This window comes from Pleurodeles waltl, chromosome 5 (genome assembly GCF_031143425.1).
Source record: "Pleurodeles waltl isolate 20211129_DDA chromosome 5, aPleWal1.hap1.20221129, whole genome shotgun sequence".
Taxonomy (NCBI): domain Eukaryota; kingdom Metazoa; phylum Chordata; class Amphibia; order Caudata; family Salamandridae; genus Pleurodeles; species Pleurodeles waltl.
In genome coordinates, this window is record NC_090444.1 from 304,061,094 (window position 1) to 304,086,052 (window position 24,959).

Below are 24,959 nucleotides of genomic sequence, written 5' to 3' on the forward strand. Positions count from 1 at the left end.
ACAACCCAGAGTTCAGTGTGGCCATCATGAAGCTTTGAAATTTGTATTGAGCAGTGTACAGCACATGCATTTAACATGACTGCTCTGTTCACATGAAGTATAATTCACCCTGCCTTAGGGCTGAAAGGCCTGCCAAAGGGATGACTTACATTTATGGCATGCAGTATATAGTGGACAGGCCACACAGGTTGTGTCCCATGTCAGTTTTGCATTTTAGGATTGCACCAGGACACTCGGGCCTTAATTATGACCAGCCATGTAGCGAACGCACCACAGACGGACCGCCGGCACCGCACGTTTCTGCCAGCCGATGGGCTGGCGGTGCCGGCGGTCTCAATCTGCCATGGCAGCGCTGCAAGCAGCGCTGCCCTTGCGATTATGCCCCCTCTCTCCACTGATAGAGATGGCGTGCAGGGGTGCCCATGGGGGCACATGCACTTGGCTTGGGCCGTACAGGGGCCCCTATGGCCAGCCCTGTCGCACTTTTCACTGTCTGCTTTGCAGACAATGAAAAGTGTGACTGGTGCTGGTGCACCCTATGCACCGCAACATTGCCACCTGCTCAACTATGAGCCGGTTTCAATGTTGTAGGGTGTTTCCCACTTGGCCAGCGGGAAGAAACTCTGGGGGTCATTCCAAGCTTGGTGGGCGGCGGGAGCCGGCCGCCAAGCGGGAACCACCAGAAGACCGTACCGCGGTCAAAAGACCGCGGCAGTCATTCTGGGTTTCCCACTGGGCTGGCGGGCGACTGCCAAAAGGCCGCCCGCCAGCCCAGTGGGAAACACCCTTCTACGAGGAAGCCGGCTCCGAATGGAGCTGGCGGAGTGGAAGGTGTGCGACGGGTGCAGTAGCACCCGTTGCGAATTTCAGTGTCTGCTAAGCAGACACTGAAATTCAAAGTGGGGCCCTCTTACGGGGGCCCCTGCAGTGCCCATGCCATTGGCATGGGCACTGCAGGGGCCCCCAGGGGCCCCATGACACTCCTCACCGCCATCCTGTTCCTGGCGGTCGAAACCGCCAGGAACAGGATGGCGGTGAGGGGGTCGGAATCCCCCATGGCGGCGCAGCAAGCTGCGCTGCCATGGGGGATTCCTCAGGGCAGCGGAAAACCGGCAGGACACCGCCGGTTTTCCATTTCTGACCGCGGCCATACCGCCGCGGTCAGAATGCCCTTAGGAGCACCGCCAGCCTGTTGGCGGTGCTCCCGCTGACCCCGGCCCTGGCAGTCAAGGAACGCCGGGGTCGGAATCACCCCCTCTGTTTTGGCCTGCTGTCCCAGTGGGAAACTTGTAGTAGGGGCCGCAGAAAGGTCACCACACTGGCAGTGACCTGAGTGTGGGACTTCGGTGGACGGTCTTTTCTGTTCTCTGAAGTCAAAATGAGGGGCTCAGCCTGCATGGATGCATGGTCCCTGAGGGTGGCACAACCTGTGTTGCTGCCCTCAGGGTGCCTCCCCTTTGTACCCCGTGCCCTGGGTTCCTAAGTAGCATTTACTAGGGACTTATAGTGGCAGCTAAAGGTATTGCCAATTGTGTCAATGCATCACAACAATTTTGGGAAACAGATCTGGCCCAGGGAACCTGGTTAGCAGGGGCCCTGGGCACTAACAGCTTTGAAACCACATCAAATACCAGGCAAACGTGGGTGGCTAACCATGTCAAAAGAGTCACTTTCTCACACTTAGCCTGACAGGAATTTTGGTTGCTGCTTGAGAAGGGTTTCACCCCCCACCACGCTCTCAACTAGTAATCCAATTCCCAACAATTTCTTTGTATAACAATAAAGTGTTAATGTTCAAGCACATTGAAACCAGAAGAGGAAGGGGGCAGTTCTTCTATGTAGGATAGAACGATTATTGCTTCACATATGCTATAGAGTTTTTAGATGTAACTTTTATTCCGTAGTGAATGCGCAGTATATTCAACTTTCTTTGGTGTACAATGTTTATCTATTGTGACTGGTTCACGATGGTGAGCATGCAGGTGCAATTTGCACTTCGTGGGATGATCTTGTGGCTGTGTAGTTCTGGCGCAGGTCCAAAGCTTTAGTAAAGTATTTATTTGACTTTCCTTTCCCCGTTTTCTAGTGATTCTTTTCCCCAAGGTGCACTGACAAGAGAGAGGTCCTGCTGATTCCATTCCCTATACCAGCCTGTGTCACGGGCTGCCTTTCTCTTCATATGTAGCAATGTGACCTTGCCGTGAAATGCAAAGTATTGTGGGGGTCATTCTGACCCCGGCGGGCGGCGGGAGCCGCCCGCCTGGAGGGAACCGCCAGAATACCACTGAGCGGTCAAAAGACCGCTGCGGGTATTCTGGGTTTCCCACTGGGCTGGCGGGCGACTGCCAAAAGGCCACCCGCCAGCCCAGTGGGAAACACCCCTCCATGAGGATGCCGGCTCCGAATGGAGCCGGCGGAGTGGAGGATGTGCGACGGGTGCAGTGGCACCCGTCGCGTATTTCAGTGTCTGCAAAGCAGACACTGAAATACAAAGTGGGGCCCTCTTATGGGGGCCCCTGCAGTGCCCATGCCATTGGCATGGGCAGTGCAGGGGCCCCCAGGGGCCCCACGACACCCCTCACCGCCATCCTGTTCCTGGCGGTCGGAAGCGCCAGGAGCAGGATGGCAGTGAGGGGGTCGGAATCCCCCATGGCGGCGCAGCAAGCTGCGCCGCCATGGGGGATTCCCAGGGCAGCGGAAAACCGGCAGGACACCGCCGGTTTTCCTGTTCTGACCGCGGCCGAACCGCCGCGGTCAGAATGCCCTGCGGGGCACCGCCAGCCTGTTGGCGGTGCTCCCGCATCCCCGGCCCCGGCGGTCCTTGACCGCCGGGGTCGGAATGACCACCTGTGTTCCTCACCTCAAATTATTAGCAGAAATAGCCAGCATGACGACTTGTCGCTGACATGCGTTGATCCCAAAGTTATTAGTTGCATCCCGGCAAGGCTGATTCAGCTCTCTTTCCCTCCGAGGGCAGTATATATTGAGTGCCTTTACATTCAGAAGTTGTAATATCGGTTATTTACATCATTTAGGAATTGGAGAAATTAGGCATTAGGTACTAAATAATTTGTGGAGTTGGTGACCATTGTTTTATTACTGGCGCATTCTGCCATCCGAATACACCAGTGATAACAATATGATAGGTCGGATTATCAAAGAAAAAAATCGAAACCCAGAAAAACTACACAAATGAAAGTACCGCCAACATATTGTGGCTTGTTGGGAGAAATTCTACCAGCAAGGTTTATTCTGTCTATATCACTTCTTCCACATATCAGTTGATGTTACCGGTATCTGTCCATTTATTTTCCTCGTCCCAGGTCTTAAGTTTGAAGAGGCCCCATGTCATTGCAGGTACCCATCAAGTAACATAAACAGTCAAAATTAACAGTTAAACACCCTCCCTGAAAACCCTATATAAGGGCACAAAGCCCACCGTACATCCTGCGTGTTTTTGTCTGCTTTGAAGGCTTTCCATTTACTATCATTTTTTTTATTAGGAGTCCTGACGCTTTTTATTAGGAGTCCAGCCTTGGAGGCTGGCTGTTCTGTTTCGTGCTGTGGTGCCACTGGGTGTACGCCTCCGATTCCCTGCATGGGTAGGTTTGGGAGCAGGTTACAGTATTTTATTTTTATCTTTTTGTTTTTCATGCCCCATCTTGCTACCATGATTTAGCCGCCTCTGGTGGATTAGAACAGAGGAGGTGGGCACTGGGGTGGCTGTCATGCGATGCGCCAAGATTGGCTTGCACTGTAAGCCCTTCTCATTCACCATCAGTGCGACACCACCAGGGGCCGTATTATACAATGCATTGCATTTTCATTGTTTGCACTGGGTACGCCGTTGTGAATGAATGCGCGGCCCCCATGGCTGTCCTTAACACACACTCCCCTCTGGGCATCGCATTCAAGTAAATATGGAGTAGCTTTGAAGCAGGCACTCCGTGTTTCACTGTGCTGGCAGCAACCTGCCTGCACTTTTAAGAGAGGTGAGAGGTCCCCTTACAAGGGGGTGTAGTGAGTGACTGCACCCACCTGCAAGGAACCCCTTCACCCCCTAGAAAGAGCTGCTGTCAGGGAACACACTAACAGTGCACCACCTTTTTTTGGCGCTCTGCCAGTGCATCTCCTGACAGCTTCTTTTCCTTTGCGCTCGCTTCGATAATACGGTGCAGAGGCAAAGAGATTCCCTCATTTGCCTGAGCCACGCCCCCATACAAATGATGGAAGGCCCTCTGATGATGGCGCATGCGCTAAATGTGCACCAGCGCTATCTGTATTACAGGAGTGGTCGCACAAGCGTCTGTGGCCCCTTTTTTTATAGCAAAGTACCACAGGAGTGTGCAAAGCGGGTGCAAATGAATGCTCCCCCCCCCCCGGGCACTTTGTATAACATGGCCCCAGTCAGAGAGAGCCTGGCACAACACTTTCTCAGTGAATGGGGGGGGGGGCAAGATTTCAGGCCCCATAACCCATCCTGGGGTCCCCATTTCTCCCACGGCCAATGAATATCTGTGACATATGGGAGACTCAGTACCCCCTCTTCACATTCTGCAGGAGTGCCCCACCATATTGTGTTATGCCACTGTTCACAATGCAAGGCCTCTTAAACAGCGTAGTGATGTCTTTCAAGTTGATGTTGCTTATTTTGTTTCCATACTAGGAAGCATTCCCGAAGACAGTGTTTTTTGCCTGAATTACTTGATCAAGGGCAAGCACTCTTCTAAAAGGAGAGGCACCTCCCCTACCAGGACATCTGCTTCTGGAAGTCAGGGTGCCGTTTATGATGTTCCAGAGGCTTATTTGAAGGAACGTATGTCTGAAACTTTAAAGAGCTCGTGGCTCAGCATAGGTTTCACAGGACCCCTTTGGCGGAGACAGAGGTTATTGGTATCTCCTGTTTCTTCCTCTTCCTTCATTTTTTTGCAGGAGAGAATTCTGAAAGTACCATCGAGCCAGACACCAGTGGGCAATTGATGGATAAGGAGGGTTTGGATCTGGTCTAGTCTCACTGGAGGGAGGATTTGGGACTTCCTTCCGACTCAGTTGAGGCTCCTTCCTGCAGTTTTGTGCTCTTTTCACAGTTTTGTCAACCCCCTATTAGATCTCTCCCTACAATACATATAGTCATGGATTCCAGTTTAGAAGAATGGAATGACATGAAAAAATCCACTATCTCCCCACTTCGTAACTAGGATGTAAACTGAAGATAATAGGAATCTTCTTCTTTTTTTCTGGTGATCCTATGAATTTTGACGGTACATTAACTGTGATTTTAAGGGCTCTTCCCCTTCAAATGTGTTGGATAGGAAGGTGGATAGTTCCTTATGTAAGGCCTTGTCAGAGCATATCATGCATGTGCCTGAGAGCTTCATCTTAGTCCTCATTTTCGTCTGTGAGTTTGGTCAGCAAATATAGGATTCTTTCCACTGCTATCCTGGAGGGTAAGGATTGTGCAGATCCTCTTGCCAAGATGGAACTGCAAGCTCTCTGGAGCTGCTCAACGTAATGTCTAGACCAATGATTTAAAGATAGGGGGTTTTCAGAAATATGCTGTTCTTTCTTTGCATTCTCTTGTACACTCTTTGTTTCGACTTCAGTTGGATGATCTCCTTCATAAGTCTTTCTAAAGAAGGCAGCCTGCATTGCCCTTTACTTCTAGTAATAAGGGCTTATTTATCAAAATCGTCTACCAAATCCAAAGCATACTTCTGCTGCCAACATCACCCTGCTCAAGGTCAATTCAGAGATGGTGCCAGTCACTTTAGGGGCAAGAACTGGGAATCCTTGTCTAAAGCCTCTTCTAATTCTTCAACCAAGCCGCAACACTTGTGACAATTAGTCTTTTTGAGGCATCATATATCAGTGGTGAGAAGACTCAGATGCTTCCTAGAAATTTAAAAACAAGTTATATCAGATACCTGGGCACTGGATATTTTTGTGGAGGGTACATAATTAAGTTTCCTCTATGCCTCTAGATTCAGGGCCTTTGATTACCCCTGGGCTTGATATTTGGAAAAAACACAGGTTCTAATATAAGAATTCAAAACCCTTTGAAACAAGTGGGTTATTGCTCATATTCCCAAGAAGGGGCAAATAAATGCATATGCTTTCATATATTTCTAGTCCTGAATGTATTTAGATTAGGATGGCTCAAAATCTGAAATGGCTCAATCAATTCACTTCAGGAGAAACACTGTTCAGTCAGTTTTTCCCCTTATCTGCTAAGATCCTATCTTTGCATCTTTATTTGGCAACAAAGTTGTTAAAAAAATGTCTAGCCTGGTGGTTGCTTGCCTTCATAATGAAGGAGAGCCCTCCATCTATATCTAAATGACCACTGTAAAACATGGGGTTATTAGTTGAAGCTGGAACGTAACCACCTCAAGTAATAACCACAAGCCTTGTCAGGTTAAACCTCTGAAGTCAATAAATAACCCAGAGCTCAACACCTGATAGCTGTAGCACAGAGCTGAGATGCTCAAATTAGAGGCAATGTGTAAAGTATTTATACACTACTAAAACAGCAATAAAGTTGAAATGCATGACAATAAAACTTCCAAAACGAATTAGAAAAATGTAGTAAAATTTTATAAGCAAAAGACACCAAAAAGACTAAAATCAAATAAGCAGAACCAGAGTTATAATTTTTAAAGTGTTAAGTAGAAATAGCTCCAAAAAAAAACAAAGTGCTGGTCAAAGGTCACAGTAGAACAAGACCTATGCACAATTTGGTGCTGAACTGATGGCGCATCCTTCAAATACACTAACCAGGTTTGTCAAGGTCAAAGATTTTACCTTCTGACTTTAGTTCTTTAAGTCACAATCTGCCACAGAAGTACACTTCAGCAGCCCCATGGGCCCTATGGGAAGGCATTTAGAGACTCAGGGAGGCAGGCAGAGGCCAATAATATGGTCCGGTCCAGGTCCAGTTGTCACGGGTCAGCTGGGCAGTTGAAGGAAAGGGTCTCTTGTAGCATGTTTTGTCCCTGTAGCTTTAACTGAAGGTTAGTCTTATGATCCTTGGAGTCCACTTCATTTTCCTGGTTACAAGAAGAAGAGTAGGTCCAGTCTTACAGGCTGTTCTCAGTTTCCAGACAGCTGGTTCATTCCTTCTGATCTTCCACTGGTCCAGGAGTATTATGAAGTGAGAGTCTGAAGATGCCACATTTAAGCCTGGTGCAGTCTAGTGGGTGGGAATGACCCCTGAGCACACTCTAACCAATGAAGTAAAGTTTCCTGGGCTAACCCTACTTACTTTAGGCATTTTCAAGATGGCTTAAGTCTTCGGCCACTCTAAACTTGGATTCTTATGGCTGGGTGTGTACTATGACTATTATAGTGTCCTCCCACATCAAACACCAAAAATCAGTTTGTGGTTGTCCCTGTCCTTGTACCCACAAAAACCTCAGAGCCAGAAGTCTGGTAGAACAAAGCTGAGTTTTCATGAACCAGACGTTGAATACACACAAATTGCTTTGACATCCTACCTTCACCCTTTGAAGTGCACCCCAGAGTTTATATGTAAATCCAGCAGACCTGTCTAACAGACTTTGACACTGTAATGTCAAAAAGAGGCCAACTGTGATTGAGGCCTGACTGTCTACGATGGGGTGAAGCTGAGGAACAGATGACAAAAGAAGGGTACCATCCAAGTATCAACTAACAGTTGGCTGTGATGGGGAGGCCCCTTTAAAGTGTGCCCCAAGTGTCATTTGAGAAGTCCTAATAAGCCCCTCAAGCAGGATGTGGTATTCAAGTAGGACTTGATAATTTTATGTAAAAAAAGATCCTCCCAGCTCCCCATGCATATTCTGTCAGGTTCAGGTGGGCCATCTCTGCCCATTCAGGCCAGCTTATTGTTTGCTCCTGGGGACACGTTCACACCTCATTCACACTTATTTAAATGCTGATCAACCGACTGTCAAAATGCAGATTTCACTTTCAGGGATTTCAGGTAGGGCAAAGGCAACTTTCTAAAATTACTTTTCTGTCATATTTAGAAAAAAATCTGACTCCACCATTGAACTGGATTTTTAATAACTAATAAAATATTTTTTATTAATTCTCTAGCTGGTCCCATTCCAGAGACACCACTATTTGTTTTTAAAAATGATTCCCAATATTATTACATGGAACAGCTTGCTATAGTGAAACTTGTCTTGAGGTGGTAGTCGTTGTAAAGACAAGTTTAACATTAAACATTTACATGTCCTACTTTTAAATAACATGCACCCTGGCTGATCGGGAATAAGGCCTACTTAGGCGTGACTTATAAATATTTGAAAGGAAGGTTTAGGCCTATCAAAAGGGAATATTTTGACAGGTCGAATTTGCAGTTAAAACCTACACAGCTAGGATACTGGCAGCAGGCATGCTGTTATGTTTATATTTTCACTGTAGTGGATGGCACAATGAGTGCTGAAGTCTTCTTGTGAGATTTAACTTACAGGCTCTGGGTATAAGCTGGTACCATATACTAGGGACTTACAGGTAAGTTAAATATGTCAATCAGGTGTATGCCAATTTCATTATGTTTAAAGAGGGAACACAGCACCTTACCACTGGTTAGCACTCTTCTCTGGCGGACCTCATTCCGTTCTGAATTGATAATCCCGGGCTCACATCTAACATAGTATGCCACAGAATACCATGCAAAAGACGGTCATTTCCAACAACTGCCTCGTGTATGACCCTTCAAAGAACCTGTTTGTGGCTGCCTCCAATCCTGAGGTTTTTAAAGGTATTAGCTAACTTAGTTCAGGGCAGACAGTGCAACAACCAAGGCCTATGTTAACTACCAGAGGGCATTTACAGCTGAATTCTACCACTAATTGCAGAATGGTCTCTCCAGTGGACAGAGAAGTATTTTTATGTCTATCAGCAGCCCAGCTCAGGGGTGTGGACCGTGTGAAGGCAGAATCTTTGAGACAAATGTTTCCCCTTTCTCAAGAGGTTTGCCTGTCTCTGGAAGTGTTTCTCCAAATGTGAAGAAGGTATGGCAACCCAGTAACACACTAGTTTGCTACCAGGGTCTACACCCTTCGTCCAGTGTACTGCTCCAGATTCCTGAAAATGGATACCTGGAGTATGAATGACTTGAGCCACTCATAGCCCAAGTGTCTCCTCTTTGCATTACTTCCTTTCCTGTCATACTGAAGTTGTTAGCTTGTTTTTTGAGGTGCTACAAGAGGGTCATCCTTGTGGTATCTTTCTGGACCTGGATATCCTGGTTTCTGATCAACTTCCAGCTATCCTTGAAGAAGAGATTCTTCATGTGAACCCATCTCCTCTTTGCTCTTCTTCTTCATCACAATCCTCTCTTCTGAAAATGTGCTTGTTGGAGTGGAGATTGAGCCAATAAGCTTCCAAATCTGGGCTTGTCTGAAGTTGTGGCTACAGCTATTCAAGCCTATAGAAAGGTGTCATATAAGATGGCATGCAATTGCCTCTCGGCCTCCTTTCGGAATGGTGTGCAAGGAAATGTTTGGTCTCCTGGAAATGTGCCCCAGTCTTGCTTCTTCAGTTCCTAAATTAGGAGTTTTTCTGGAATGTGACATTTTTTACATCAAGGTTCAGCTTGAAGCTGCCTATTCACTTGGGTGTGTCCTCACATATAAGGATGGGTACATGGAAGAGAAATTAGGCTGTAATGTCTACATTTTTTACCCATGGTCACATTGCTCTAATTTTCTCTTCCTTGTCCCAAGCATTACACCTTCCCTCCTTTGCCCAGCTTTGGCATTATGCTTGGGCAGTTATTCCAGGATGTGGGATGGGCCTAATGTAAGGGAGTCTCTGTGCCTTTGCTATATTTATGGTGCTTGAAGTGTGTCTACAAGTAGGCCAGTCTTTTTCACATGTAAGACCTGGGATGAAGAAGTTAAAATCAGACCATTTGCCCTTCCTTTATTTATCTTCGTTCCTTTGCTTTACATCTAGGAGTTGCGTTCTTCCTGCACTTTTTATTTTCATTATTAACCAAGGTATTTTAGACATTCCAAGCTGTTCCCAGACTTATGTCATAAATCCTAATTATGTACTTCTGAATTTGGCATTTTTGTATTGATTGACAATTACAAACAGTACTGGATGATCTCTTTCCTATGTGCCAGGCGTACTTCTGCATCCCAGAATCAATTTAAAGGTTATCTACAGATACATTTCTATATGTCTGGTATGGAGAGCTTGCCACTTTTTTTTTATGCCATGTCAGCATAACATTATAAATGACTATACGTCCATAACTGAGACTGTTCACCTTGCACATGTTAACTGTTCAAAACCATCCTGTGATCAGTGCTTTAACAGGTAGTGTCCTCCCAAACATGGTGAAACAAATGTAGTACAACAATACATTGTCATTAGATAGTCACAACACTTACAGTTCAGTCAGGTTTGGAAGGTCTTCAAAAGCATTAACTTCTATTTTTTCTATAGAATCACTCTCAGAGATTAATCTGTAAATGACCAAAAAAATGCATATTAATTGAACTATTTTTAAGTAAATCAAATAATAGAGGTGAATGCTTAGTATGTACATGTTGAATCCAAATGAGTTGACTTTTGAGCGTGAATTTTATGTCTGGGTAAGAGGCAAGGATTATTCATTACTTTGTTCATTATGTTTTCCAACATTCAGTTAAATTCAAAAACATAGGGAAGAGACAACAGATTTAATGAAATCAGCATGTTCCTCTCCCTTGAAGAGGCTCTACGTCTTGCTGTACATCTCACTTTCATCGGTGTCCCAGAAGCAGGTTAGGTTGAGGGTGACCACCTGGCAAGGAAGCAAATTCTGGACAGTGAGTGTAAAAATTGAGGATGAAGGGTCAAAAAGCAGGACAATTTTTGTGGAGAATTTGAGTCATGAACTTATGAATCAGACACTTGACACAAGTATAAGTTGAAATAGGCTTATGTTCTTAGGTTTGCATATTACATATTAGCATTGATCAATATCTTATTTGTAGCTGGACTTATTTAGGGATTTAAAAACTATAAAACGCATATGCTGACAATTTACAGTTCTACCTCTGCACCATGAATGATAGTGTCAGAAGAAGCTCTCTGTTGCTGAACGTGAACTTGGAGTTAGGCAGTAGCACTAATATTAGTTTTTATTTTTGAAAGCATACATTTTTATCAGAGCCCCAAAACTTAAGAAGTTCTTTGTTCTCAATACTAGATTTATAGGAAATGTCAAAATAACCTGAATCTGAAGTTCTGCTTTCACAACTTCGATATCAAAAATAGTTTGTGTTAGTCCAGTCTGGGGATTGGTGCTTAAGGTGATTTGGGTGATTTTTGAGGAACCTATAGATATCACTCCTGTAATGACTCTGAGGGGGTATGTTGAACAGACCCAAAAGGTGTACAGGAAACTGGTAGCACTGTTTTTACTGTTAGCTAAGCGTTGAATAGCCACCACGTGGATGAGAGGACTGCTACCTAAGCTTGAACTCTGTTTCAAGGTTGTTGCCCTCTGTAATGAGTCTGCAGATACTTATGCAGCCATGTTGTGCATTAAGTCAATACCAGGAGATTGTTTTGAGGTCCATTGAAACAGTACATGGAAAAAAGTGCTTAAACTCTTTCTAGCTAATAGTGGAATAGTTTATAGTTCATGTCCAAAATTGGTGAGGTGGCTTGGTTGAGTTTGCCACTAAAGCATTAAAGTGATCACAAGTACTTTTCTGACTATTTGTAAGTTTTTTGACTCACAAAGTGTATAGCACTGACAATGCTGTAGTGTTGTGAGAAAATAGAACTGTATTTTGATATTCTGGTATATCATTTGATTTTGCTTGTTTATTTTTAACACACTAAGTAAAATGTTAAAACATTATATCAGGAACAATTAAACAGTATATAAGAAAGTGTGTTGTACAGTGTGCATCCTGAATGGAATTATTTTAAGGTGCTCTCAAATATGATGACCCGGGAAATGGGCCACAGTGAAGAAATGTAATGGCTCAGATTAAAGGTGGGCGAGCCACTGAAGGCTCGAGCAAACCTCAAGACAAATGCCTTGCTCTCGCTCCGATTGAGGACCTCTAGTAGCCCTGAGCCCAGAACGAGTCAAGCTTTCATGTTGCCATGCCATCAATGACCTAAGCTAATGCCCCCAGTATTAAAGACAAAGCATTAACCTTTGATGTAAAACAGGTGAGAGACTCCTATCTAGTGACTGAACTGTACAGTGTGAAACTAGAAAAACTGGTCTTAATCCTGACTTCCCCTCTTGACCTAATTGTGTGGTCCTTGGCAAATATCTCTCTTCTGTTTGTTTTAATAGACTATAGTATTGCCACTTGTATAATAAGAATCTAGGCCACATGAAGGGTGCACATCACAACAAATTGCCACTTTGTTAACAAATAACTATGTATTTGGGACAGGGACATGAATGTTTCCAACTTCATGTTTAAAAACTATCAGTTAATAAATGTCTTGTTATACAGTGATATAATCTGATGTTTCAAGGAATACTTTTTGTTTTACTTTTCAAGATACTTTTTCATTTTTACATGATGTTTGTTGCACAAATTTCATGGCAAACATGTTATGGCTCTTGTAGCGAAGCCAGACCATTGGCTCTGCTTTTCCAATTAATTTGGAGGCTTGCCCTGATCTAGATCAGGTTTGCACGGTTTGGACAAGTCGATAAGCCGAGATTAAACATGGTGACCCCAAACATTTTGCCTACTCACCTTCTGTTTTACTGAATTTGTTTTTGTTGGCTTTTAGAACTCTGTGCACTCTACCAGTACTTATCAGTAATATGATGCTTGTGCCTTCTCCCCTACATGAGGTAAAATTGGCTTACGTCCAATTGGGACATGTAATTTACTTTTAAGTCCGTAGTATAACAGCACTACATATACCCAGGGCCTGTAAATTAAATGGTACTAGTGGTCCTGCAGCACTCATAGTGCCACCCACGTACGTAGCCCTTTTAAACATGTCTAAGGAATGCCTTTGCAGCCTGTGTGTGCACAATACACCTTTCGCCAGGCCTAAACCTTTATTTTTAATACATCTAGATCTCCCCTAGGGTAAGTCCTAAGCAACCAAAAGGGCAGGGTACAATGTGTTTAAAACATTTGATGTGTTTTTAAGTTCCACATTTCCTGTAGATTCATTTTCACTATCGCACGGCCTCCTTTCTTCCATAGGATAACATTGGGGTACCTTATTACATTGATAACGTTTGATTGAAAGCAGGTAGGAAAGTCAAGTTTGGTGTCTCAGGAATTGTAATTTAAATCCCTTTTTACTGGTAAAGTTGGATATTAAGCCACACTTCTGAAAATGCCTTTTTTTTTTTAGAAAGTTGGCATTTTCATGTCCTGTTTGGTGACTGCAGTTTGTTCCTAGGCCACATGACTAAATGTAGTTGAACTTTGTGTATACCTCCCAGATATTGTCACAATAGAGGGTCTAGGTGTTGACAGGATGAGCCATTCGTGGCAGGATGGGGGGGCAGATCTGTCACCTGCCACTCTCGTAACACAAAGGCACTAGCTCAGCATACACACAAAGAACCTCACACTAGTTTTTTTGTGGCCCCAGACAGACTTCGACCAGGGCAGGGAGGCACAAAATTCCAGATACCTCTGTTGGAGGAAAACTCCAGAAGCTTCTCCCATTTCAAAGTGGGCACCATGCATAAAAAGAGGACCCTCAGACCCATTCTTCAGTACACTCCTGGACCTGTAGATACTATAGAAGAAGGACACCCCGCTGTTTGAGGCCAGCCCTGCTTGCTGAAAAGGAAGACTAACCCTGCATCCTTCAATACAGCCTTAAGTGACTCCAAGGGTCCACTGACTGACTGGACACAACAAGATCCAAAGTCCCCTCTGGAATAGCCCAGCAGATCTGCTGCAACTGGTCCTGCCTGAGCCCTGCTGGCCTCTGCTGGGGCGAGTTCTTGATCCTCAAGAGGTGTGACACCTAGGTTTCGGATCCTTGGTGGGGCATCAGTTGAGCTCCCCTTTGAAGAAAAGGAGAAGACCTGACGTTTTTGGCGCTTTATGACCACAAATAGGCCTGTTCACGCCAAGATCATGCCATCTATGCTGAACGTGAAGCTCCAGTGAATCAGAATCTTCTTGCTACAGCGACCGCCAGCAATGACTGGCAAAGCAAGATCTGCATTTTGCGCTACAGCATCGACAGCCTGTGGTGACCACCAACATGAATCTCCAGCAACGACCCTCCATGGTGCCCTACAGGATCTTCATGCTACAGCGAGGTGAATTCTGGGCATTGGAGTCCTAACCCTCAAGGAGAAACTCAGAGCTTCTCCGACCTTGGGGTGAGTTGTGGACTCCTAAAGGACCTTCAAAGACCTTCTGGAAGAAGATCCAAAAGTTTGTAAAAGATTGGAAAACTTTTGATAAAAAACTCCATAAAGGGACCGACGTTGTGAGTCAAGCCAGCTTACGTTCACCACAACCCAGCCTGACTTGCAATTAATTGAAATTGCCAACAAACGCTGTCTGTTAAAGCATTATTCACAGACATCGGGCAACTGCCCCAAATTACTGATGGTCCGTGTAAATTACGAACAGGTGGTCACCCTACCCGGAAATCAGAGTCAGGTCTGTGACAAACACACAAATTGAGGACAATGAACAGAGATTACAATCTTCACAGTAATTGACTGCACATGAGTGCTTCTCTCCCCGCAGCGCCTGGAGCTAAACATTCCTTACTGGGGTCTGTATTACACTAATTTAAATCTTCTCCTTCACCTCCATGACTTTTGGGGCAAAGTAGAGGAAGCAGCCTGTGAAATAACAGGATGTAGTTACCCTTAGCCCCACTGAATTTGACATGTATATAATACAGCACACATGTGCTGCACATATCTCCACCTGTCTGAATCTGGAAGTAAGGCCCCTGTCTGGTGCCTGCTCTAGACTTTCTAATACCCTACTAAGCAGAACATAAATATCATATACAGGAGTGAATTCTCATACATTCAGGAGGAGGAGTAAATGTAGTACGTCCTATGAAATGATGGCCTGGTTAAATTGATAGACACATCTATTAAAAAGGTCATTTCAAATACACTAGTGCCCCAAGAGAGGAGAAACATCCATCTGACCACAGGCCTACTAGAACTCCTCAACTGGAGATATGATCATGAAGGACCTTCTGGGTCCTCAGAACCTCCAAGGCTGCTAGATGATGCCTACTACCTCTGGAAGGCAACTCACAAGCTCACAAGTGTCGACATCCCTTCCAGGCATCCCTTGACAGACTGGAAAGAGCTTTCTTGGCTAGAGAATCCCTAGCCCCATGGATTATCCCTATTGAGTGGTAGACCAGGTGGATCCACTCATTCCCAGTACTTCCCCTGATAGGGGATATATTCCCAATTTAACACTCTGTTGAGGATTACCTCAGAGATTCAAGGGAGACTTGCATTCTTCTAGGTTTTGGCTTCCAAAAGCCGACCTAAAAATTCAGGTCTGTTATGCTGAGTGTAGGAAAGTCCTCTTTTTTGCCTGGCCACCTCCAAATGTTTTGGACAGATACTGGTGGTGACTGACTCTTGGCTGTGCCCTGGGTACTGGTAACTAGTCTCAAGGCCAGTGCTCTGTGTAAAGTGGATATGCAAATTAGGCTAATTATAACTGACTCTTATCAACCTACCTATAAGCCCCTAGTGTACAGTAGGGCATGTAGGTTTAGGGACGCCAGTGTAGGTAGTGCAACCATAGGTGCACTGTTGAGGTGCCCAGTGTCATTTTAAAGGCAAGCCTGCCTTGCGGGCTGCTTTTGAATTAAAGTTACCTTCAAATTAAACTTTGGAAGTAAAAGTACTTCCAAAGTCTTAAACTACCTTATTTGTACATATAAGTCACCCATAAGGTGTGCCCTAGGTGCTCTCAAGGTTGAGTGCAGTGTAACGATAAGCAGGGACCTTATAAAAGTTGTTTTATAAGCCCTGGTGAAGGACATATAGCCAAATTTGTTTTCCCTCACTGTAGTGAATGGGTTTCATAGGCTTTTTTTAATTAATAAGATCTCAAAAGGAGCAAAATATTTCAAGTTTGGTATCAAACTGATTGTTATAATAAATCCAACAACTTGCCATTGTTGAATTTATTATAACTAACTCAGGGAAAGATTTTTAGAACTCTACTTGAAAGTTGCCAACTTCAGCTCTGTAGTGCCCTTCTCTGATTGGCCAGCCTATGGCAGCCTGGCCAGGCTGCCTTGATGAGGTGTCAATTGCCTGGGCTGATGACAAAGGAAGTGCCTGGGTGAGGAAATCTGCCTCAGCAGATGACAAAACAGGATGGGGAGAGAGCAGCGAAATTGAACTTCAAAGGAGGGAAGGACATTTGGGGCGCTCTGGACCTCCCCATTTTGTGCAAACCCATACAGCCAGGTGCCCCGCTGATTAGATTAGGAGAGGGCTGGAGAGGAGTATGTTAAGGGAATGTAGCCACACCAGTGGGTGGGCTCAGCCAGACCTAACCGCCAAGAGGGTGGTGGCCTGCACATAATTGGTCACGAAGCTCCCCTGCTTAGATCCCTATAAGGAACAAGATAAGAAGAAGAAGGACTGCCCTGCTGGCCCCCTGGTCTGCACCCACCTGGACACTGCACTCTGAGGTAATGCACCAGCTGCGCACATGGACTTCACCACAAAAAGGACTTTATCTGTCTTCAACTGGTTCAAGAAGGATCTCCCTCTTTGTTACAGGTAGAAAATAGCTGACCAGAGTCCCCTGCATCAGGCCCTGAAGAAACTGACCAGCCGACCACTGTCCAGTGGTCATTTGTGGGTTTGACCCAAGTGCATTCTGGGAGTTGGAGTCCTAACCCTCAAGGAGCAACTCAGAGCTTCTCGAACCTTGGGGTGGGTTGTGCACACCTAAAGGACCTTCAAAGACCTTCTGGAAGAAGGTCCAGAAGTTTGGAGTAGATTAGAGAACTTTTGGTAAAAAGCTTCATAAACGGACCGACCCGACGTCTTGAGTCAAGCCAGCTTACGTTGACCGCAACCAGGCCTGACTTGCAGATTTATCCTGCTGAAAAGCTCCAGAGCCCTATACTTCCAGGATTTCACCTGGGGCTCCTGGAAAGGCAATCCGTCGACGGCGACTCAAAAATGGCTTGCTGTGGAAGGTCATCAGACGTCAGAGAGAAAAAACTTCAAAAAAAGTGACAAAGTCTAAACGTAAAAAAGTTGACAGAGGGTTCCTGCGCAGCCTTTCCAAGGAGGACTCCAGCAACATCGGAACCAATTTCAAGTTCAGCTCAGATGAAGATTTCCATCCTGAAAAATCAACTACGTCCAAAGGTAGAATTCTTCACCGAGGTCCCAGGCAACACATATCTGAAGAAGGCTCCACAGAGGTTGGATTCAATCTGCGACTTCATCCCGGTGAGAAACTCGTCCTGAAAAATGACTTTGTCTGAAGGTAAAACTTTGACCAAGGCCTCCTACTCTCTGTACCCAAGCAGGGCTCCATCGTGGTTGGCCTCAAAATTTGAGTTTGCACTGATCAAGTGCGACCAGATGCCCAGATTGGCGCAGTTAGATTTGATGCACTAAATAAAATTTCTTCTTTAAAAATTCATATCTCCGGTTCCCCTTATCTGATTTTAATTGTTTTGGTGTCAAATTAAAGATGACAATATTTTCTATTATTATACATTGGTTTTGTGTTTTATTTAATTATTCTTTTATGATATTTGAATGCTTTACACACTTTGGGCCTCATTACAAGTTTGACGGGCTAAGGAGGCCGTCCGCTAAATTCACGCGTCCAGAAGACCGCCAGTTCAGTATTCCGCCCACTGGCCCTATTATGAGTTTCCTGCTGGGCCAGCAGGCAGAAACAGCATTTCTGCCTTCTGGCCCAGCGGGAAATTACCCACAACATTGATTCCTGCTCGTAATAGAGCCGGAGGCAGTGTTGCGGTGTGACGGGTGCAACAGCACCCGTCGTGCTTTTCACTGCTTGTAAATCAGGCATTAAAAAGTGTGACTGGGGTGTCCTTGGTAATGGGTAGTGCAGAAGCCCCATGGGGCCCCCAATGCCACGTTTCCATCAGCCTTTGCATGGCGGTGGAAACCCCATGCAAAAGCCTTCAGACACGGAGGTCATAATCACCAGGGCAGCACTGCTAGCAGCGCTGCCCTGGCGAATTCAGACCACCGGCCCACCCGTGCACATTCGTGGCGGTGCCGACGGTCCGACCTTGGCGCTTTCCCCAGGGTCGAAATGTGGAGGCCGGACCGCCGAATTGGCGGCCGTCTGACCGCCACAATGATTCTGACGGTCCTAGGACTGCCAGACTCGTAATGAGGGTCTCTGTATTTATATCTTGTAGAGCGTCTCTGAGCTGCAGCACAGCACCATGCGCTGCTATACAAATACATGCAAATTCATCATTCCTTCCTGATAGAGCTGATGAAAGAAGTACCAACATCTTGCTCAATAACAGCCCCAGTCTTTGATCAAGAATGTAAAATCATGTTTGTGGTATATGCTATATAGTATATACATTTTCAAATATATTGACTAAATGCCAATAAGGATATTTTTTACAAGATGCCACTTCTGAAAGACCAGTAGTCAGTTGCATGCTCATAGTGTGTCTGACCTGTGAATGATGTACCCAAACCGTACCTTCTAGCCTTACGAAACACAGTACCCTATCTCAAGGTACAATAGAGCACCCTGCAGCAGAGCACATGGGCATTCGGGTAAGTAAGTGCCTCTTTTGACATGGTTAGTCCCACTCTTTTTGCCTAAAGCATGATGTGGGCTCAAACTGTAAGTGCCCTGAGCTCCTGCTAAACAGCTTCCCAAAGCCAGATCTCTGGTACCTAGGGAATGGGTACTAGAGAGGGCCCCCCAGAGCAGCAGCTCCAAATGTGCCACTCCGAGAGGTCCCACAACAGCCTTATGCAGACTGCCATTGCAGGCTACATGACAAGATGTTCCTAAAACTGCAAATTTTACTTGGCACTCAGCCTGAGTGCCAGGACCCCTAACACTGCATGCAATCTACCTAAGTAACCCCTCTAGCAGGCCTCACAGCCCTAAGGCAGGGTGCACTATATCACATGTGAGGACATATGTACATGAGCAAATATGCCCCTGCTGTGTCTTTGTCCATTCTTAGACATAGTAAGTGTAGAAGAAGCCATAATATAATAATTGCATGTACTGGACACTGGTCACTACGAGTTCCTCAGTTACATGATGGCCTCTTTGAACCCTGGGTTGTTTGGTATCAAACAACTTAGCATAATACATCCTCACTGGTGCCAGTGTTGGATGTATTATAAAATGTACCCAAAGGCCACTTGAAAGGTGTCCCCTGAAAACCTAACAGCCCTGGAATGGTTGCTGACTGGTCTTAGCCAGCCTGCCACTACTAGACATGATTCTGGACTCCTTGGCTGAGAGCCTTTGCTCTCTGGAGCTGGAAGACAAAGCCTTTCCTGGCCGGAGACAGGCACCGTGCTCAGGCTGGATGCTTCAAAGGCTATACCGCCTTTGAAATGCAACCCCTACCCTCTGCTGCTACCAACAAAAGGCAACCCCTCCGATTCAGCCCCCACTTTAGGTGGAAAAACTGGTGGGAAAACTAGAAGGAATAGAAGGAGTGGCCACCCTCAACCAGCACCACCCTTCAGGTGTAGCAGGCAAGGTGACCCCTCCATTTCATGTTCCTCTATCTTGAGTTGAAGGAAAAATAACCAATTAGGGTCAAGGTTGTGTCCCCCTCCCAAAGGAGGTGGACACATAATGGGTGTAGCCACCCTAAGGTAGGTAGCCCATTGGAGACTACCAGGTACTACCCCCATCCCCCTAAATACAGTATTTAGGTGGCATCTCCTTACAAAAATTTCGATTCCTGATGACCTAAGAAGAGCTAGACACCACAGAAGTTGCAAAAGCAGAGAAGACACCAACTGACTTGGCACCAGCCATACCGGCTTGTCTGCAGCCCTCAAAGAACCGGCACCCAAAATAAAACTTGTCCTGCAGCCCAGCGACCTCCAAAGCCTTTGGCGGACTGCCTGCCTTCAATAAAGATTAAGATCTCCCTTGGATAGCGGACCTGTCCAAAAGAAACCAACTTCAAAGAAAAAGAAGTCTGCCTGAGGAACCACAAAACTACCCACAACATTGATGCTGGCTCCTCATAGAGCCGGCGGCAGAGTTGTGGTGCAAATCTGTGGTGTAAATCTGGCATTGAAAAGCATGATAGGGCTGCCCATAGGGATGGGCAGTGCAGGGGCCCCCAGGGGGCCCCCAGCACCCCTTCTCCGCCAGCCTTTGAATGGCAGTGGAACCCCCATGCAAAAGCTGGCGGACAAGGGGCTCGTAATCCCCAGGGCAGCACTGCTAGCAGCGGTACCCTGTCAGATACAGACCACCGGCACTGCCAGGTCTTCGGCCGGTGCACATGTGGCGGTGCCGGCGGTCCGACCTTGGCGCTTTCGCCAGGGTCGTAATATGGCATTTGCAGCGGTCCGACCGCTACCGCGAGTCTGGCAGTCAGAGGACCACCAGACTCGTTATGTAGGCCTTTGTCTCCTAAGTTAAGCCTTGTTGCTCGTTGTCAAGTTACCATGGGTTGAGCTGGGATTAATGTATTGAGACTTGACTGGATTTAGTGGGGGTTAGTGGCCTATTACTAAGTGTAGGTACTTACCTGCCCTTACCAATAATCCACCTTCTAACATTTTTGGTGCACAGTGGTGGGATCCAGTGCTTGTGCTCAGTATCATACTACAGTTTTAAGTAAAACTAATTAAAAATCCTTGAAATTGTCTAGTGCAAACATGGTTTTAGATTTTTAATTTGGACTAATTTCAATTATTGAATTTTTGTGATTTTTCTAAGTTCTTAATTCCAATTTTTGCATAAGGTTTTTTGTGTGACACAAAACTAGAGAACCATGGAGCTTGATCTGGATAGCCTACCCACATATAGTAGTACAGCTTAGGGGATTGTGTAGTGAGAGCAGGTTGCCTGCAGCCACTAATCTCAGAAAGAATGTTTTGATCAAATCCGTGACAGCCTGGGCTGAGGCCCAAGAGTTAGGCACAGAAGAAGCCCGAGGGGGGGAAGAAGTAGGGGAAGATGCCAGCTCCAGCCGCTCAGGGGAGTGAGGGCACCTAAACGTTAGTGAGGAGAAGGAAGACAGGTCCTCACTCCATACAGTTACTAGGGCAATGTCCAAAGGTAGATGGGGGAGAGGGGTCCCTTCAGAAGGAGAAAACCTGTCCCTCAGATAGAGCTGGAAGCCCAGCTGGCCCTTATAGCTTTGGAGGCAGAAAGGTTGGCTCTAGAGAAGAAAAAGTGGGCAAAAGCAGAACCAAGAGATGGTGGCAGCGAAGAAGACTGAGATGTCAAGGGGTGGATAGGTTTTGTCCCAGGTTACCCAAGGTGTTGGTCCCTGTGTATCAAGAGGGGGATGACATAGACAAGTGGTTGGAGGCATTTGAAAGGGCTCTCCAGATGAGAAGGGTTAAACCCCAATATTGGGGTTCCTTCCTATGGAAGTTGATTCCAATATCTGGGACGGATAGCCACCTGACTCTAGGGAGAAAGGAAACTGATTCCTATCCAAGTATGAAGAAGTGCTTAACCAGGAAGTTTGGTCTTACCACAGAGCAATACAGGCTGAAGTTCAGGGACACCCAGAAGGTAGCTACCCAGTACTGGGTTGATTTTGTGGACATCTCAGTAAAGGCACTATAGGGCTGGATACAGGGCAACAAGGTAAGTACCTTTGACGGGCTATACAATTTTGATTATGAGGGCGCATCTTCTAACTAATTGTGTTCAAGAGAAGTTGCACCAGTATCTAGTTAACTCTAAGTTGACCAATCCCAGAGAGCTGTGGGAGGCCGCAGATGACTGGTTGAGAACCAGAGTTAACCAGAAACCCCCAGGCGGTGATCAGAAAAAGGGAGGACAATGTTCTTCTCAGGGGAAGAACCAAAGGAGAAATTACATCTAATAATGCAGACAGAGCCCTCATAGGAGATCTTCTGGCTGACCAAGACCTTCACAACTTATGGCATCTCTTACATCCAGTGGACCTAGAATACACATACATGCTCCTGGTTCATGGCACACAATCACAGTTGGATTTTTTCTTGATGGCTCACGCCTTGCTTTTCCTTCTCTGCAAGACTTTAATACGAGAGGGATCACTCTCAGACCACTTCCCTATTGCCCTGTGGGCTAATCTGGGCCTGTCTTGGCCAATTCAAGAGCACTGGCACCTCATCTTGTCTTGTTACAACCACCTGATGGGCAAGAAACAGATTAAAACCAACATGCTTACTTACCAGGAGAACAGTGAGCATTCAGTGGACTCTGCCCTGACATTGTGGGAGGTGGCGAAGGCCACCATCACGGGGCAGCTGGTGAGGGAAGCAGCCCTGTCCAGCAGGCAGGGGGAGGAGCATCAGAAGACACTCTAGTCAGATATAGCCTGCCTCACGCACGCTTACAAAGCCCACCCTTCCGCTATCGCCAGATGCAGCCTTGAGAAGGCGTGTATGGACCGCAATACCCTCTTTACCTCAAAAGCCATGGATGCGCTACAGAGGTTGGAATATCGCAACTATGAACAGGGGAAGAAGGTGGGATGGCTACTGGTGGCGCATCTCAGACAGAGGGAGATGGGAATGGCCATTCCCGCTATCAGTGTTTGATGACTTATCATCAGCATGTGTCTGATGACTCATCACCAGCACAGCGTCCACACCCCTCAGGTAGGAAATTGGCTTCCTGTTGCAGTTACCCCCCACTTTTTGCCTGATACTGATGCTGACTTGACTGAGAAGTGTGCTGGGACCCTGCTTACCAGGCCCCAGCACCAGTGTTCTTTCACCTAAGATATACCATTGTTTCCACAATTGGCACACCCCTGGCACCCAGGTAAGTCCCTTGTAAAAGGTACCAGTGGTGCCAAGGGCCCTGTGACCAAGGAAGTTCCCTAAGGGCTGCAGCATATGTTGTGCCACCCTAAGGGACCCCTCACCTAACACATGCACACTGCGATTGTAGATTGTGTGTGTTGGTGGGGAGAAAAAGGCAAAGTCGACATCGCATTCCCCTCAGGATGCCATGCCTACAAAATACTGACTATGGCATAGGTAAGTCGCCCCTCTAGCAGGCCTTACAGCCCTAAGGCAGGGTGCCCTATACCACAGGTGAGGACATAGCTGCATGAGCAATATGCCCCTACAGTGTCTAAGTCTATTCTTAGACATTGTAAGTACAGTGGTGTGGCCATATTAAGTATATGGTCTGGGACTTTGTCAAAACAAACTCCACAGCTCCATAATGGCTACACTGAATACTGGGATGTTTGGTATCACACTTCTCTGAATAATAAACCAACACTGATGCCAGTGTTGTATTTATTAAAAAATGCACGCAGAGGGCATCTTAGAGATGCCACCTGTATTTTACCCAATCCTTCAGTGCAGTACTGACTGGTCTGTGCCAGCCTGCTACTGAGAGACGAGTTTCTGCCCCCCTGGGGTGAGAGTCTTCGTGCTCTCTGAGGACAGAAACAAAGCCTGCCCTGGGTGGAGGAGCTTAACACCTCCCCCCTGCAGGAACTGTAACACCTAGCAGTGAACCTCAAAGGCTCAGGCTTCGTGTTACAATGCCCCAGGGCACTCCAGCTAGTGGAGATTCCCGCCCCCTGGACACAGCCCCCACTTTTGGCTGCAAGTCCAGGGGAGATAATGAGAAAAACAAGGAGGAGTCACCCACCAGTCAGGACAGCCCCTAAGGTGTCCTGAGCTGAGGTGACCCCTGCCTTTAGAAATCCTCCATCTTAGTTTTGGAGGATTCCCCCAATAGGATTAGGGATGTGCCCCCCTCCCCTCAGGGAGGAGCACAAAGAGGGTGTAGCCACCCTCAAGGACAGTAGCCATTGGCTACTGCCCTCCCAGACTTAAACACACCCCTAAATTCAGTATTTAGGGGCACCCCAGAACCTAGGAAACTAGATTCCTGCAACCTGAAGAAACAAGAAGGACTGCTGACCTACAAGCCTGCAGAGAAGGAGGAAGACGACAACTGCTTTGGCCCCAGCCCTACCGGCCTGTCTCCAACTTTGAAAACCTGCAACCTGCAACCAGCGACGCATCCGACAGGGACCAGCGACCTCTGAAGCCTCAACAACAAATGCTTAACACTACCCTCTGATAAGCCTACCGCTCGACCAGACTATCACAAAATAGAGCATTCAAATTATCTACTTTTGCCACCATCTTACCTCTAAGGGGACTATTTCTTACTTTGAAATAGTATATACAGGACCAACTTCCTACACCTCACGTTGCACACCAGTTTATAAATAGAACTGCCAAGGTGTTTCCTGTGCTTGGCTTCGAGTCTCCCTTCGCTCGCAGGTCTTTCCAATTCAACTGGAGTTCCATGATTCTTTCAGGAGTCATCTTTTCAGTGCAAGGTCATCGGAGCTTCCCTCTCTGGATTGGATTACTTTCGCCTGCGCTGGAGAATTTACGAGCAGTATTCCATCTTTCTCAAATAATTGAAACATTCCAGGAGAAGTCGGTTTGTGAGTAATTTCCCTCTCGTCTCCCTGTTTTCAGACTTCTTGAGGTTGGTGCATTATGAACGACATTCGTCAATGCTGAGAAACCCATGATACAAGACTAGTTTTCAAAGTCAGCTTGAGAAGTATTTTTTAAAGCAGCATTGAAGTTAAGTGTTGTGAACTCCTGAAAGCATCGCTTGATATCTATGCAAAATTAGACTTTTATTCTGATTGTTTTGGAGCAAGTCTATTGTGTGAAGACGAATAACAAAAGGCAAATTTATAAGTTTGATTTTATAACGATTTTGTTGTGAGTTACAAAAGTGTGCTTAATAGTTGAGCAATAGAGCACTAATAATGATTGTGAT

The 24,959-nt window shown here is 46.1% G+C and overlaps 1 protein-coding gene across 1 annotated transcript in view; it reads right to left on the reverse strand.

Moving 5' to 3' along the window:
• The window catches only part of LHCGR (luteinizing hormone/choriogonadotropin receptor), an 836,395-nt gene that overhangs the window by 748,370 nt on the left and 63,066 nt on the right, over nucleotides 1-24,959 (reverse strand). Inside the window, exon 3 of the mRNA XM_069236543.1 lies at nucleotides 10,389-10,463. Coding sequence (XP_069092644.1) covers nucleotides 10,389-10,463 — 75 coding nt within the window. The remainder of the gene's footprint in view (nucleotides 1-10,388; nucleotides 10,464-24,959) is intronic.